The sequence below is a fragment of the Ovis aries genome, chromosome 17 (genome assembly GCF_016772045.2).
Source record: "Ovis aries strain OAR_USU_Benz2616 breed Rambouillet chromosome 17, ARS-UI_Ramb_v3.0, whole genome shotgun sequence".
Classification (NCBI taxonomy): domain Eukaryota; kingdom Metazoa; phylum Chordata; class Mammalia; order Artiodactyla; family Bovidae; genus Ovis; species Ovis aries.
In genome coordinates, this window is record NC_056070.1 from 42,060,665 (window position 1) to 42,076,473 (window position 15,809).

General features: G+C 37.6%; 1 protein-coding gene across 5 annotated transcripts in view; it reads right to left on the reverse strand.

Annotated features, from left to right (window-relative positions):
• The window catches only part of GRIA2 (glutamate ionotropic receptor AMPA type subunit 2), a 199,188-nt gene that overhangs the window by 86,180 nt on the left and 97,199 nt on the right, over nucleotides 1-15,809 (reverse strand). For all 5 annotated transcript variants that reach the window (XR_006056646.2, XM_004017287.6, XM_004017288.6 and 2 more), the window contains exon 3: nucleotides 8,264-8,503. Coding sequence is in view for 4 of the 5 variants with exons in the window: in XM_004017287.6 (XP_004017336.1) it covers nucleotides 8,264-8,503 (240 nt within the window). In the remaining variant the exon portion in view is untranslated. The remainder of the gene's footprint in view (nucleotides 1-8,263; nucleotides 8,504-15,809) is intronic.

Sequence of the window (15,809 nt, forward strand, 5' to 3'; positions counted from 1 at the left end):
TAGGGACTACATGCCATTGTAAAAAATATATTAATGAAGACTTCTTTTAAAAAATTCAGGGATCGCCTATGATTTCTATTCACTGTAAATAAACAGCCAGGTTTCTCAGATGGCACAGTAGTAAAGAATCACCTGCCAGTGCCGGAAGCACAAGAGACACAATCCTTCCAGGATGTAATTCAAGTCCTTTTCTTGATTTTCATCATCAGTGAGGACAGTACCACAGTTGGTCATCAGAATCAATTTGATAGCTATTAACGTGCTTGAAAACAGTTATTAAGTTCATTCAGTTTCTAGTAGGGAAAAAAAACCTAATTTTCTAAACTTTTTCCACTGTCAGGGTCCTGCCTTTTCACATTCCAATCATGATGTGACTCTGCTTTGCCACCTCTTTAAAAACTGCATATCAGCAGATGAACGGATAAGAAAGCTGTGGTACATATACACAATGGAGTATTACTCAGCCGTTAAAAAGAATTCATTTGAATCAGTTCTGATGAGATGGATGAAACTGGAGCCGATTATACAGAGTGAAGTAAGCCAGAAAGAAAAACACCAATACAGTATACTAACACATATATATGGAATTTAGGAAGATGGCAATGATGACCCTGTATGCAAGACAGGAAAAAAGACACAGATGTGTATAACGGACTTTTGGACTCAGAGGGAGAGGGAGAGGGTGGGATGATTTGGGAGAATGGGAATTCTAACATGTATACTATCATGTAAGAATCGAATCGCCAGTCTATGTCTGACGCAGGATACAGCATGCTTGGGGCTGGTGCATGGGGATGACCCAGAGAGATGTTGTGGAGAGGGAGGTGGGAGGGGAGTTCATGTTTGGGAATGCATGTAAGAAATTTTAAAAATAAACAACTAAAAAAAAAAAAGAAAAAAAAGAAAAAAAACTGCATATCAGTTTTACATATACATATGCATGCGTGTGCAACTAAGTCACTTCAGTAGTGTCTGACTCTTTGTGACCCCATGGGCTGTAGGCCTCTAGGCTCTTCAGTCCATTGGATTCTCCAGGCAAGAATACTGGAGTGGCTTGCCCTGCCCTCCTCCAGGGGATCTTCTAGACCCATGTATAGAACTTGCATCTCCTGCATTTCAGGCTGGTTCTTTACCATCGAGCCTCCGGGGAAGCCCACACATATGTGTATTTCTTTCCTTTTGGACTTTCTTCCCATTCAGGTCATCACAGAGCACTGAGTAAGTTCCCTGGGCTATACAGTAGATTCCCTATAGTTTTCCATTTTATATATAATATCAATAGTGTATATGTGCCAATGCCAGTCTCCCTGTTCATTTCATAGCCCCCTTCTTTCCCTTAGTATAAAATGTTTGTTCTCTTCATCTATGTCTCTATTTCTGCTTTGCAAGTAAGATCATCTATACCATTTTTCTAGATTCCACAGGCATTAATATACAGTATTTGTTTTCCTCTTTCTGACTTACTTCATTCTGACAGCCTCTGTGATGACCTAAATGGGAAGGAAATCCAAAAGAGGGAATGTATGTGAATGTGAAGCTGATTAACTTGCTGCACAGTAGAAACTGATACAGCATTGTAAAACAACTACACTCCAAAAAGAAAAATATTAAACCCACCTAACCCAAGACCTCTTTAAATACATTATTCTGGTTTTTTATACTTAGTATTTGAAGCTATTATATACATGCACAAATAAAAATTCTCTTTTTGCACACCTTAAATAATCATATCATGGGTGGTGATCTATGTTATAAATTGTCATATAGCACGTATACATGAGCTTCCTTTCTTCCAGGCAATAAATTACTTCATGTTGTTTTCACTTATTATGAAGTTTACCACATACTGAATTATAATTTCAAGTGGTGATATTCTTAATATTCAGTCCTATCCACCATGAGGCTTCCCTGGTGGCTCAGTGATAAAGAAGCCCCTGCCAAGGCAGGAGACACAAGAGATGTGGTTTCAATCCCTGGGCCGGGAAGATCCCTTGGAAGAGGAAATGTCAACCCACTCCACTGTTCTTGCCTGGAGAATCCCATGGGCAGTGGAGCCTGGTGGGCTACAGTCTGTAGGGTTGCAAAAAGATGCACAAAACAGTAACATGCCCGCACACCTATCAACCAACATATATAATAAGACACTTTAAATATAAATGCTAATATGTAAATGAATCTTGAATGATATTTCTAAACCTAACATTTACTGTCAGTTCACCTTGTCCAAATATGGAGATGAAATATAAAATCAATAAAGATGCTTTTAAAGAAATGGCTGAATCAAACATCCATTTTATGTATCAAAAATAACATAGTTGTTGCAGATTCTATTATTAAAACTCTCAGAATCAATATTGTGTAATCTCCAAAACCCCCCAAAATACATCCATTTATTGATGCTAAACTGCCCAGATGGTATAACATCAGAAATGAATTTAGTTTCATCAGAAGACATGGAAGAATATTCAATCATCTCCTAAGAACAAACAGAAATAATTCACAAACCGTGTGCTGATCTGTCTCATATTTTGAAAGGCTAATGTCTTAGTAATCTGTATTTTCAGAGTTGTTTTTTTAGTAATAGTAACTGACTCTCATCAGGCTCTCTATCTATCAGATCTAGTGCCTTAAATCCATTTCTCACTTCCACTGTATAATCATAAAGAATTTGATTTAGGTCATACCTGAATGGTCTAGTGGTTCTGCCTCTTGAGAAACCTATATGCAAGTCAGGAAGCAACAGTTAGAACTGGACATGGAACAACAGACTGGTTCCAAATAGGAAAAGGAGTACCTCAAGGTTGTATATTGTCACCCTGCTTATTTAACTCCTATGCAGTCTACAAATAGAAAAAAAAATCTGGAAAATTAACTGTTCTAGCTAATAAATGTACTTAAAGTATATTCTGAAAAACCTCAAGAATATTATAGAACTCTAAAATAAAGTTCTATACTCTCCTAAATGCTCAGATTTCTGAACAGAAGAAAGAATGGCTAAAGTACTGTTACTTATTTCTTTACTGTATTACTTCTTCATGTGCTTAACTGTTGCTGAATTATAGCTGTATAACCTATTCATAAGCTGACAATCTCCCTAAATCTTCTCTCCAAGTATTACTAGAAGCAGTTAACAGTCTCATCTTGAGCTAGTGTTCATAAAACTATGACAAAGTTATAGAAAAACCTACAGCCCCTGAACAGGTGAAGTCTCAATGTCTTCGGTGCATGCTGAGTCACTTCAGTTGTGTCCAGCTCTGTGAGAGGTTATGGACTGTAGCCTGCCAGGTTCCTCTGTCCACAGGATTCTCCAGGAAAGAAGACCGAAGCGGGTTACCATTTCCTTCTCCAGGGGATCTTCCCAACCCAGGGATCGAACCTATGTCGCTTATGTCTCCTGCATTGGCAGGCGGGTTCTATACCAGTAGTGACACCTAGGAAGCCCCTTAAATATCTGAGTTTTCACATTAATGGATGGGATTAAAAATGACTACTGCAAATAGTTCTATTTCATTCAGACCATGTCCTTTTTCCTTAAAAATATTTTCTCTGTTGCATTTAAAATTCACTGCCCTTATTCATCTTTCAGGCACAGAAATTAATATTTATGATCACTAAATCAAAGCAGCATGCCTAGACCAGATTAGATTAACATATATCTCCCACTCTGACTTTCTCAGGAACATGGTAAAAGAAATTTATAATTTGGAAGCATTTTTATTCTATGCATGGTGCCTTTTTAGAACTGGAATCAATGTGCCTTTCCTTCAGGGAAAAACAGTATGGTTCAAAATTAAAACCAAGTTATAAATCATTAATTCTGGTTTTACCTACTGTCTACAGAAATGTATTACCTTACTTTATCAACACTAACCCAATAAATAAAAACCACATTTTGCGCAAGTTCTGGTTCCAAAGAAAAACCTACATTGAATGCATTAACATAGGTAACCCCATTACTCTATAGTTCAAGTATGTTGAAGATCCATCTAGCTAGTCTTTCTGGAGCTTTAGGAAAGATGCTGGGGTAACAAGGAGTTCCAGGCTGCTGTCACATAGCTTGGATAAGAGAAGCCTCCAGCAGTTCTAAGGGGTCACATGGCACCCCGATCACAAGTAAACCTGAAATAATCAAAGATCTACACGAAGATCAGGGTGCATCTTTGTCCTCCTTTGTCTACAATTGGTGGGGCGAGGGAACATAACATGAAATAAACGTATGAATAGACATTTTAAAATGTGATACAGCAGCAAAGTTATAACAGTTGTCATTAATAAGGAAAAATCAGAGAGCAAGCATCCCATTTCTATAAGACAAGTAAAACATTACATGAAGGACAAGTCTTTTGCCAGTATTTTGAGTCTTACACATTTATCTCTGAAAACAGATTCAGATAAAAGGCCAGTGTAATACTCTTCATATTATAACATAAGTATCCATTTGAAGAATGGATTGGAGAAGGAAATGGCAACCCACTCCAGTGTTCTTGCCTGGAGAATCCCAGGGACGGGGGAGCCTGGTGGGCTTCCATCTATGGGGTCGCACAGAGTTGGACATGACTGAAGCGACTTAGCAGCAGTAGCATCCATTTGAAAATAACTTGAAAATGTATCCACAAAGTCAATTTTGACTTTAACATACAACTACTTAATAATATCACTTAATAATATCACTTGAACGGTGACCTCTCTGTGGCTGCACTTGAACTCAAATCAATTTGTATAATTTAATGATTGGAGATTATCTCATCGCTTCAATTTCATTTAATATTTCTAAAGTGTTAATAAAATCATTAAAATGTCTCAGGTTCTTTTCACAAGTACATAAGTCTATCATCATCATCTGATCCTTTATTTCCCAGAGCTTGTCTTTCTTCTCTCTCCAAATACTAGAGTTTCTCTTTTTCTATTTATAACAGCTGTTGTCTCCTTGAATTATCTCAAAAGTTCAGTGTCAACTAGAGGGGGCCGTAGAGAGGGTGAAGTGTGTCCCTAAAGATAAAATGTCACCTTCCACCTCATCAAAAAGTAAGGAGAATTCATCTCTGATCCTTTGATTTAGCGAGCAGGATTCAGTTTCTAATATCATCTCAAAACACACAGATGTTCAACTCATTCATTTATTAACCCCATTTATTGACTATCAACTCTGTTCCAGCATTATCTTAAGCACTGCATGTACAGTTAAGTGTAGTGGTTACTGCCAGGGCATTGGCTTCCTAGGCATATAGCCAGATCTTAAATAAAGAGATTAAAATCTGTGTAATTAAACAGGTCCTAGAACAGACTAGAAGCTTAATTCTTGGGTGAAAGAATGAACATCAATATTAATTATATATTGTGATAAGTACTAGAGGAAAAACAGAGATTACTTTGAGAGAAGATAACAATATTAAATGCATCTCTGTGGGAATGTTATATAACCTGAGACCTAAGCAGAAATATTTAGAAGAATGTACAGAGATTTGAGGTGAAAGAGTTTGGTACATCTGAGAAAGTGAAAGAATGTTAGTGAAATGGGTTTAGCTTGTTAGATGAGCAAGACCATAGTATAAATGGGCAGGAACCAAATACAAATAAGACCCTAAAGTCATGTTAGTAATTTTTAACTTTATCTTCATTAAAATGAAGAGTCATTGGAGTATATTAAGCAAGGGATCAATGTGGCCAGAAAAGCACATAAAACAGTCAAAAAATAGAGCTACCATACGATCCAGCAATCCCACTCCTGGGCATGTGCTGTGCTCGGTCATTTAGTCATGTCAGACTATTTGCAACCCCACAGACAGTAACCCACCAGGATCCTTGTGGAATTTTTCAGGCAACAATACTGAAGTGGGTTGCCATTTTCTATTCCAGGAGATCTTCCCAAACACAGGAATTGAACCCACATTTCTTGTGCCTCCTGCATTGGCAGGTGGGTTCTTCACCACTGAGCCAGCTGAGAAGCCACTCCTGGGCATATATCCAGGGAAAACCATAATTCAAAAAGATGGACCCTGATGTTCATTCAGCACTATTTACGATAGCCGTAATATGAAAACTACCTAAATGTCCATCTACAGAGAAATGGATAAAGGTGTGGTGTGTATATACAATGAAATATACTCAGTCATCAAAAAATTAAATAATGCCATTTGCAGCAACATGGATGGACCTAGAGATTGTCATATTAAGTGAAATAAGTCAGACAAAGACAAATATCATATGATATCACTTATACATGGAATCTAAAAAAAAATTGCCAAAAATGAACTTATTTACAAAGCAGAACCAGACTCGCAGACATAGAAAACAAACTTATGGTTACCAAAGGGTAAACAGAGTGAGAGATAAATTAGAATCTTGGGATTAATACGCACACACCAGCACATATAGAATAAACAACAAGGACCTACTGTATAGCATAAGGAACTCGATTCAATATCCTATAACATTCAATGTGGGGAAAAAATCTGAAAGAGTGGATATATGTATACGTATAACTGAACTTAGCTGTACACCTGAAACTAACACAATATTGTACATCAACTCTACCCCAATATAGAGCAATGACTAAATTTAAAGAAATTCAAAGTTTCTGGCTCCTTTATGGAAAGTGGATTGAAGAGAAACAAGTACAGAAATGGAAGGATGAAGGATGAGCACATGGGCCTGGAGACTTGGCAAGGACACAGAGGAGTGGCTACAAGTAAAAGTCATTTAGATGGGAGAAATCCTCGAAGAGGGGTCAAGAGTGAAAGAGGCAGCAGAGGGCAAGATGCTAAGCCCTTTATCACATGAAAAAGAAGGCTACTTCAGAGCAATCCAGCACACTGGAATCTGTATTTACTCTAAACAGTTCTGTGTTTCCGTTTTTCACTCCCCATGGGTAGAGCAAAGCTCTCCCTTTTCAAAGCAGGAAGAAACTTGCTCAGTTTGTATGGTGATGACTGACTCCCACAGTGTTCTCACTCTCAGGACTGGAGACCAGGACAGAGAACCTGACACCAGGCTCTGATTGCTGCAGTCAATGTCTGCAAACTGATCCTGGAGAATGGTTGGTGGCTGGCTCCCGGCTCAGCTGTCTTTGCAGGAAAGCAAGGTGCCTTCTCCTGGTAGGAATCAGCTTCTGGTTTTCCCTTAAACCTTTAAAGCACTGCTGCTCCCTGAACAGGCTGGTTTGTTTGGCAACGGTGGTCCTTAGTACTTCTGAGTTTGGTGGTGGATACTCTTGAGAAAAATCACCTATGACCATGAGCACAAAGTGTTCATACTATTTTAGGAAGTACACAGGCCCACTGAAGCTGAATCACAGACCCAGGAATGGTTAGCAATACCTAGAATTCTATAACATGTAAGGTTAATCAGGTCTGCTAGTACCAAACTTCAGGACAAATGATGTGGGAAATACAAAGCAAGTGCCCTTACCCTAGAAATAAAAACTAGCGTAATGAGCCTAGACTCTAATTGTCATGCTAATCCAAACCATCTCTTCATAAGTAAACTCATAAGAAAACACAAGGACTTGTCACAAAGCTTTGGTGTCAAAAGACTTGAGTTCAGCTGAACCACACATGAATGGATCATGAAAAAGTCTTGCAATGTCTCTAAGATTCAGGAATCTCATTACAAAGCAAGGTTAATAACAACCATCCTTGCCTGGTAAAACTTTTGCATGGGAAATATGTAACACTTATACAATTTTTTAGATGTTCTTATTTGCATATTTACTCAAATCTTACTTAAACTAGTTTCCAAGGAGTCACTTCACTCACCTTGGGCTGGAAATATAGTCCTCCTAGGGTCTGAGATGCTAATATCAGAAAGGGCTTTTCATATTACAACAGAACACACAGGCATTGTGTGAAGACAATCTATCTCTATAAATTGTTTTATTCTAAATATGCTTCCTAGTTCAAATTGCATTTCATTTTCAGAGCATAGTTAAACCAAGTTACCCTTGGACTATGGCTTCCCTGGTGGCTCAGCAGTAAACAATCTGCCTGCAATGGAGAAGACACAAGTTTGATTCCTGCGTCGGGAAGATCTCCTGGAGGAGGGCGTGGCAACCCACTCCAGTATTCTTGCCTGTAGAATCTAATGGACAGAGGAAACTGGTGGGCTATAGCCCATAGGGTAACAAAGAGTCAGACACTACTGAAGGGATTAAGCATGCATGTACCCTTGGAATATACTCACACAGCTCTACATCATGTGTAAGTATGAATATACTGTGTGGGCATTGAACTTGACCCATTACAGAGAGAGAGGCATTGTCACTTACCTCTGTCACTGTCATAGAGGTAGGCAAACTTGTCCCACTGGTAGTACTCAATCAAGCTGAGGAGGGCTCCTTTGAGGTCTGGTCGCATCTGAATGACAAATGGATGGGTGCCATCTGTTGGGAAGCTGGGAGTGATGAAGGACACATGGAGCGTGCCACAAAATGATGTGATGGTGTTTACTGACTTCTTGTCATAAAATCCAAAAATAGCATAGACTCCTCTTGAAAACTGGGAGCAGACTAGAAGAACAAGGGAAATAGAAAGATAAATCATTGAAATTGACATATAATCACATGCATTTGCTTGACGCTAATGTCATTTTATATAATATACAAAAGAATCAACAAATTAAAACATGGAGAGAGCTGATAATTCATCAAATTTATGAAGATTTACTGTATTTGAGAAATACAAAGAATTATAAAACATTAAAAATAATTCTGGTTATGGGACTATATCGAACTTAAAAGTTTTTGCACAGTGGAAGAAACTATCAACAGATCTAAAAAGGCAGCCTACTGAATGGGAGGGGATATTTGCAAATCATATATCTGATTGGGGGTTAATATCCAGCATATACAAATAACTCATATAGCTCAACAAAGAATGAAAACAACCCAATTAAAAAGTGGGCAGAGGACCTGAGTAGATATTTTTCCCAAGAAGACATACAGATGGCCAACAGACACATGAAAAGATGTTCAACATCATTAATATTAGGGAAATGTAAATTAAACCCCACAATGAGATATCACCTCACACCCATTAAAATGGGCATCATCAAAACACAACAAATAACAAGTGTTGGCAATATATGGAGCAAGGCAAACCCTTGCACAGTGTTAGTAGAAATGTAAATTTGTACAGCAACTATAGAAAACATTACAGTGGTTCCTCAAAAAAATAAAAGTAGAACTATCACACAATCAAGCAATTCTACTTCTGGGTACTTTTCTAAAATAATGCACCCCTAAAATGTTCATAGCACCGTTATTCGTAATAGCCAAGACATGGAAGCAACATAAGTGACCATCAACATATACGTAGGTAAAAAAGATGTAGTGTATATATATATATACACATATATATATAAGGAAATATTACTCAGCTATTAAAAAAAGAAAAAAAATCATGGATAGACCTAAAGGATATTGTGCTAAGTGCAATAAGCAAATACTATATGATTTCACTTATACGTGGAATCTAAAAGACAAAACAATTATGTAAATATAACAAAACAGAAACAGATACAGAGAATAAAGAGATGATCACCAGTGGGGGTGGGGATAAGGAATGGGGATGAGTGAAATATGTGAAGGTAATCAAAAGGTATGAATTCTAGTTGCAAGATAAATGAGTCATAGGGATGAAATGTATATTGTGAGGAATATAGTCAATAGTACTTTACATGGTGACAGATGGACTTATCATGGTGATTATTTTGTAATATACAGAAATAAGGAATTATGTTGTGTACCAGGCAGTAACATAGCACTGGAGATCAATTATACATCAAAAGCAAACAAACAAACTCATAGGAAAAAAGATTGTATTTGTGGTCACCAGAGATGGGAAGTGAGGAAAGGGAGAACTGGATGAATGGAGTCAAATGTATGAAATTCCTGTTATAAGATAAAGAACTATTAGGGATGTAATGTGAAGTGAAGTGAAGTGAAAGTGTTTGTTGCTCAGTCATGCCTGACTCTTTGTGACCCCACGGACTGTAGCCCACCAGGTTTCCCTGTCCATGGTATTTTCCAGGCAAGAACACTGGAGTGGTTAGTTATTCCCTTTGCCAGGGAATATGTCTGACTAGGGATCGAACCTGTTCCATGTGCATTGGCAGGTACATTCTTTACCATCTGAGCCACGAGGAAAGCCCAAGGATGTAATGTAAAACGTAATAAATGTAATTAACACTGCAGAATGTTATATATGAAAGTTGTTAAGAGAGTAAACCCAAATAGCTCTCATCTCAAATTGTTTACGTTTTTCTTTTATTTTGTATCTATGTGATATGATGAATGTTCACCAAACTTATTGTGGTGATCATTTCATGATATATGTAAGTCAAATCATTATGCTGTCTGCCTTAAACTCATACAGTGCTGTATATCAATTACATCTCAATAAAACAGGGCTTCCCTAGTGGCTCAGATGGTAAAGAATCTGCTTGCAAAGCAGGAGACCCAGATTTGACCTGTGAGTCAGGAAGATCCCCTGGAGAAGGGAATGTCTACAAACTTCAGTAACCTGGCTTGGAAAATTTCATGGACAGAGAAGCCTAGTGGCCTACAGTCCATGGGATTTCAAAGAGCTGGACATGACTGAGTGGCTAACACTTTCAGAACTGGAAGAAAAAAGGAAACATGCACATTATTATTTAACAGACTATATAAATGTAAAAATATTTTAGGATAGCTTTATAAAAAAAAAGAGTACAAGTAAAAATCATTAATTGTAAGAAGAACTAACTGCCATTATCCGGGATTTATATATATTCATGAGAATTCATTCCTTATATTAACTGATTCTTTTAAAAGGCTTTATTGTGCTAATAATGCTTTTATACTACACAGTTGGTGTGTTTATGAAAGGCCCAATGCTGACCAAAACCTCTTTGAGAGAAGATAGAAGCAGGCCTGGCATCACGCATAGACACATGTCACCCGAAAAGGACATCTCTTGCCTTTATAGAGGGAGTCAAGTAGCAGCTGAATGAAGCGCAGAACTCCTCATCTTTGTTACCCTTTCCCATGAACTTAATTTATGCATGTGTCTGCTTCACATGAGACAAAATATTATCAAAATGCTTTGGCTTAGAATCATTCTTAGAAGAAAAAATACAATATTTTATTGGGAAGTCCCCGTCGCTCCCATAAATCCTTTCTTCTCTACCCTTACTTGTATTTCAGTGAAGGACCTTCTCCCAAACCCTCCCCCGCAGTCAGATCATCACTAAGTCAAGGTCATTCGAATACCTAAATGTACTCCAAGGTGGTCCCCTTATGTCTTTCTCTACTCCAACCAGTTCACTAACAGCATATGTTATGTACCTGGTGCTTGCCCTGTGGCCTGGCATGGTACATTAACTTACCTATTTCTCGTGATAACTTTCAAAATAGGAACTATTATTATTTCCAAATTGCTGATAGGAAAATTAAAATGTAGGAATACAAAGTGACTTAACCAGTCAGACATCTAGTAAATGAGAGATGCTATATTAAAACCCAAAGAGTTGAGATTCAGAGTCCACATTCTTTATTAACAGATAATATTGTGTTTCTCACTCGGATTAGTGGAATACCTACCCAGTGTTCTTCCTTCATCCAATTATGCCCCTTTTATTCAATTCTCCACAATTTAACCAGAATAATTTTTGAAACACAAATTTAATCCTATCTTTCTGAGAAGTAGGGTTCCTTTGTCCAAGACTAACCCCTGCAACACACAATACAAACCACAGACCCCAGTACTTAAGACAACAAATTCAGGTCAACTACATGCTTTGAGTGGATGAATAACTGATGTTTTTAATTTCAAAGTTTATTTCAATCCAAAGTATGAAAGTCAGCTATCCAAACTTCCTTTTACATTGGTTAAACATCATTTAAAGGATAAAACCAATACTATCATATTTCACTTTAATTTAGTCACAAAAATAAAAAGATCTATAGAAAAAGTAGATTTGTTTCATAAATAAGAGTATTATTTATTTTCATAAGTAAAGATCATTGTTTCATAATAAGAAAATTGCTGAAGATTATAATAGCTAATTGCAGGCAATCAATACATGATAGGCAATAATTTCTAATGACTACTGTGTGATATGAAATGAAAGGAAAGCCAGATTAATTAGTTATTTCTTTGAGTGGCCTTTATTCATCAAATATTCTTATTTTCCTTTAAATATTTTTAGTCTTCAACTCACTTCTGCCTTTCTAACATAAGACATTTTCTGGGATTTTAGGTGCAATATGTCATTGTGTAATGTGTCTAGGTCTCTGTAATATATGAATTGCCATCTTTACTACCAATTTTCTGCACAACAGACTAATATATCTCAGAAAATAACTGTGTGTATTTATTAACATTTATTTTAAAACTTTAACATAAAGCAAATATGAGATTCCTGACATATTCACACTTATAGTTCTGTCTTGGTCTGAGTATAGAACTGGAAAACCACCTTTAATGTGTCTGACTTTGCTCATTGCTCACATACATGAGAAAGCCCTTTCACTATTAAAACCCATCTATGTAAATTCTGCCATGATTTATTTTATACATGTATATATGTGTACTGACATGTATATCTTAAATCTCAAGCTTGTTCAGAAACTGTTGATATCACAAGACATAAAAATGAGAAGTTGCTCTAAAAGTCTCTCTGGGTCTATTTTATTTCATTTCCTGCAAAGTATTGGCATATCACCTAAACACTATAGGAATATCAGGCAACATGATTTATTAATGAGGCTTCCTCATCCATTCTCAGTGAATCACTTGGTAAAAGAGGCCAGTGTTTGATTACACAGTCTGAATAAGGAGCCATTACCTTTCATTTTCCATTTGTTTTAGACTCTGGAGTAAGTTGTCAAGGGACCTCCTGGTTATCATGACCATCTGGAAACACCTGGCACTGGTCCAACAATATGCACAAGCTGCACAAGACTTCATCAGAAATGACAGTTCACTAACTCAGGAGGTACTTGAAAAGAGTGCAGGCAGTTCAGCTGATTTCCCAGTGGCCATAACTGCAGAACCATGGCCACTCCCTCCTGACTATTCAGCCACCTCTTAACCTCCCTCCTTGTCCTTCATCTCTTCATGACACATAGTCAGTTGTCCACTTGCCCATACCCTCTATTTTTTAGGTTTTTCCTCTCTTGGTGTCCCTTTACGACATACACAATGAGCCCCATTTAGTCACCACAGCTCCTCTCCCTTGACCTCATGTCTGTCATTGTCCCTGTCCCCAAGCATGATAAGATGACATTGCAATTTATACCCAGGACTCAGTCAGAATGTTGACTTGAGCTAGTGTTTCACGTACCCAATCTGCAAGACCATCTCAACAAGAAACACTGAGTGCTGTGCTCCTAACACGCCACTCCCAAAATATCAGAGTGTTTGCATGCTATTAATAATACTGATCTTCTCCCCAGTACTACACTGATACAAGAGCCCACTGACATAATACCCAAGAACATGAGTGCTCTACTTTGAAAGGACTCCTCCTTGATTAGAAACAAAATTACTCATTTTCATCTCTACCTTATTCCCTAGCAATCTTCCAAAATTCAGTCATTTCCCTAACATATCTATCCTGAAAGAAGGAAGACTTACAATCAAGACAATATTTAAGTAATGTATCATAGCTCTGGAAGCAGCTTCAAAGACGCATTTCTTTTTTTTTTAATTTCACATATAGTCAAAACTATGGTTTTTCTAGTAGTCATGTATGGATGCAAGAGTTGGACCATATCAAAACCACAATGAGGTGCCATTTCAGGTCAGTCAGAATGGCTGCGATCCAAAATTCTACAAGCAATAAATACTGGAGAGGGTGTGGAGAAAAGGGAACCCTCTTACACTGTTGGTGGGAATGCAAACTAGTACAGCCACTATGCAGAACAGTCTAGAGATGCCTTAAAAAACTGGAAATAGAACTGCCTTATGACCCAGCAATCCCACTGCTGGGCATACACACCGAAGAAACCAGAATTGAAAGAGACACGTGTACCCCAGTGTTCATCGCAGCACCGTTTATAATAGCCAGGACATGGAAACAACCTAGAAGTCCATCAGCAGATGAATGGATAAGAAAGCTGTGGTACATATACACAATGGAGTGTTACTCAGCCATTAAAAAGAATAAATTTAAATCAGTTCTAATGAGGTGAATCAAACTGGAGCCGATTATACAGAGTGAAGTTAGCCAGAAAGAAAAACACCAATACAGTATACTAACACAGATATGTGGAATTTAGAAAGATGGTAACGATAACCCTGTATGCAAGACAGCAAAAGAGACACAGATGTATAGAACAGTCTTTTGGACTCTGTGGGAGAAGCAGAAGGTGGGATAATTTGGGAGAATGGCATTGAAACATGTATAATAACATATATGAAACGAATCTCCAGTCCAGGTTCAATGCATGATACTGGATGCTTGGGGCTGGTGCACTGAGATGACCCAGAAGGATGGTATGGGGAAGGAGGAGGGAGGGGGATTTAGGATGGGGAACACATGTATACCTGTAGTGGATTCATGTTGATGTATGCAAAAACCAATACAATATTGTAAAGTAATTAGCCTCCAATTAAAATAAATTTATATTTTTTAAAAAAAAACAGTTGGACCATAAACAAAGCTGAGTGCCAAAGAATTGATGCTTTTGAACTGTGGTGTTGGAGAAGACTCTTGAGAATCCCTTGGACTGCAAGGAGATCCAACCAGTCAATCCTAAAGGAAATCAATCCTGAATATTCACTGGAAGGACTGATGCTGAAGCTGAAGCTCCAATACTTTGGCCACCTGATGCAGAGAGGCGACTCATTGAAATAGATACTGATGCTTGGAAAAAAGAAGGGAGGAGGAGAAAGGGACAATAGTGGACGAGATGGTTGGATGGCATCACTGACTCAATGGACATGAGTTTGAGCAAGCTCCAGGAGATGGTGAAGGACAGAGGATTCTGGCACACTGCAGTTCATGGAGTCACAAAGAGCCTGATATGACTGAATGACGGAACAATAGCTGATTAACAGTGTTGTGATAGTTTCAGGGGAACAGCAAAGGGACTCAGTCATGTATATACATGCATCCATTTCCTCTAAACTCCCCTCCCATCCAGACTGCCATATAACATTGAGTAGAGTTCCATATGCTATACTGTAAGTCCTTGCTAGTTATTTATTTTAAATATAGCAGTGTGTACATGTCCATTCCAAACTCCCTAACTGTCATTTCCCCTTATTCTTCCCTGGCAACAATAACAACTCACAGTTCTTTAAGTCTGTATGCTTTGTAAATAAGTTCATTTGTATAATTTTTTTCTGATTCCATATATAAAAAATGTCATATGATATTTCTCCTTCTCTGTACGACTTACTCAATATGATGATCACTAGGTCCACCCATGTTGCTGCAGGTGGCATCAAAATGAGTTAGACAATACTGTACCCCATATAGTCACCTTCTCCCGTGTCACCTCTGGAGGGAGAGCAAGGAAGAGAAAGCTCCCAGCTTCACATCTAGATTCGTGACCCACACAACTACCCTCTGTATATAAACACTATTATAAACTTTTGAATTCTTATGCTAAATAGCATTAGAATTGTATTTATTCCTTAAAATTCCAAGCTGAATGTAAAATATTAGGTAAAGATGCTCTGAGTATGCCTTTAATTAAATATTTAATATCAACATAGAGAAACTCAGCAAAGGCAAATCCTTTTTAAAGATACTTTAGGTCAAACAGCAGAAATTATAATCTCCTGGGTATAAGTAACTTGCTGATTACTCTACTTTTTATTACA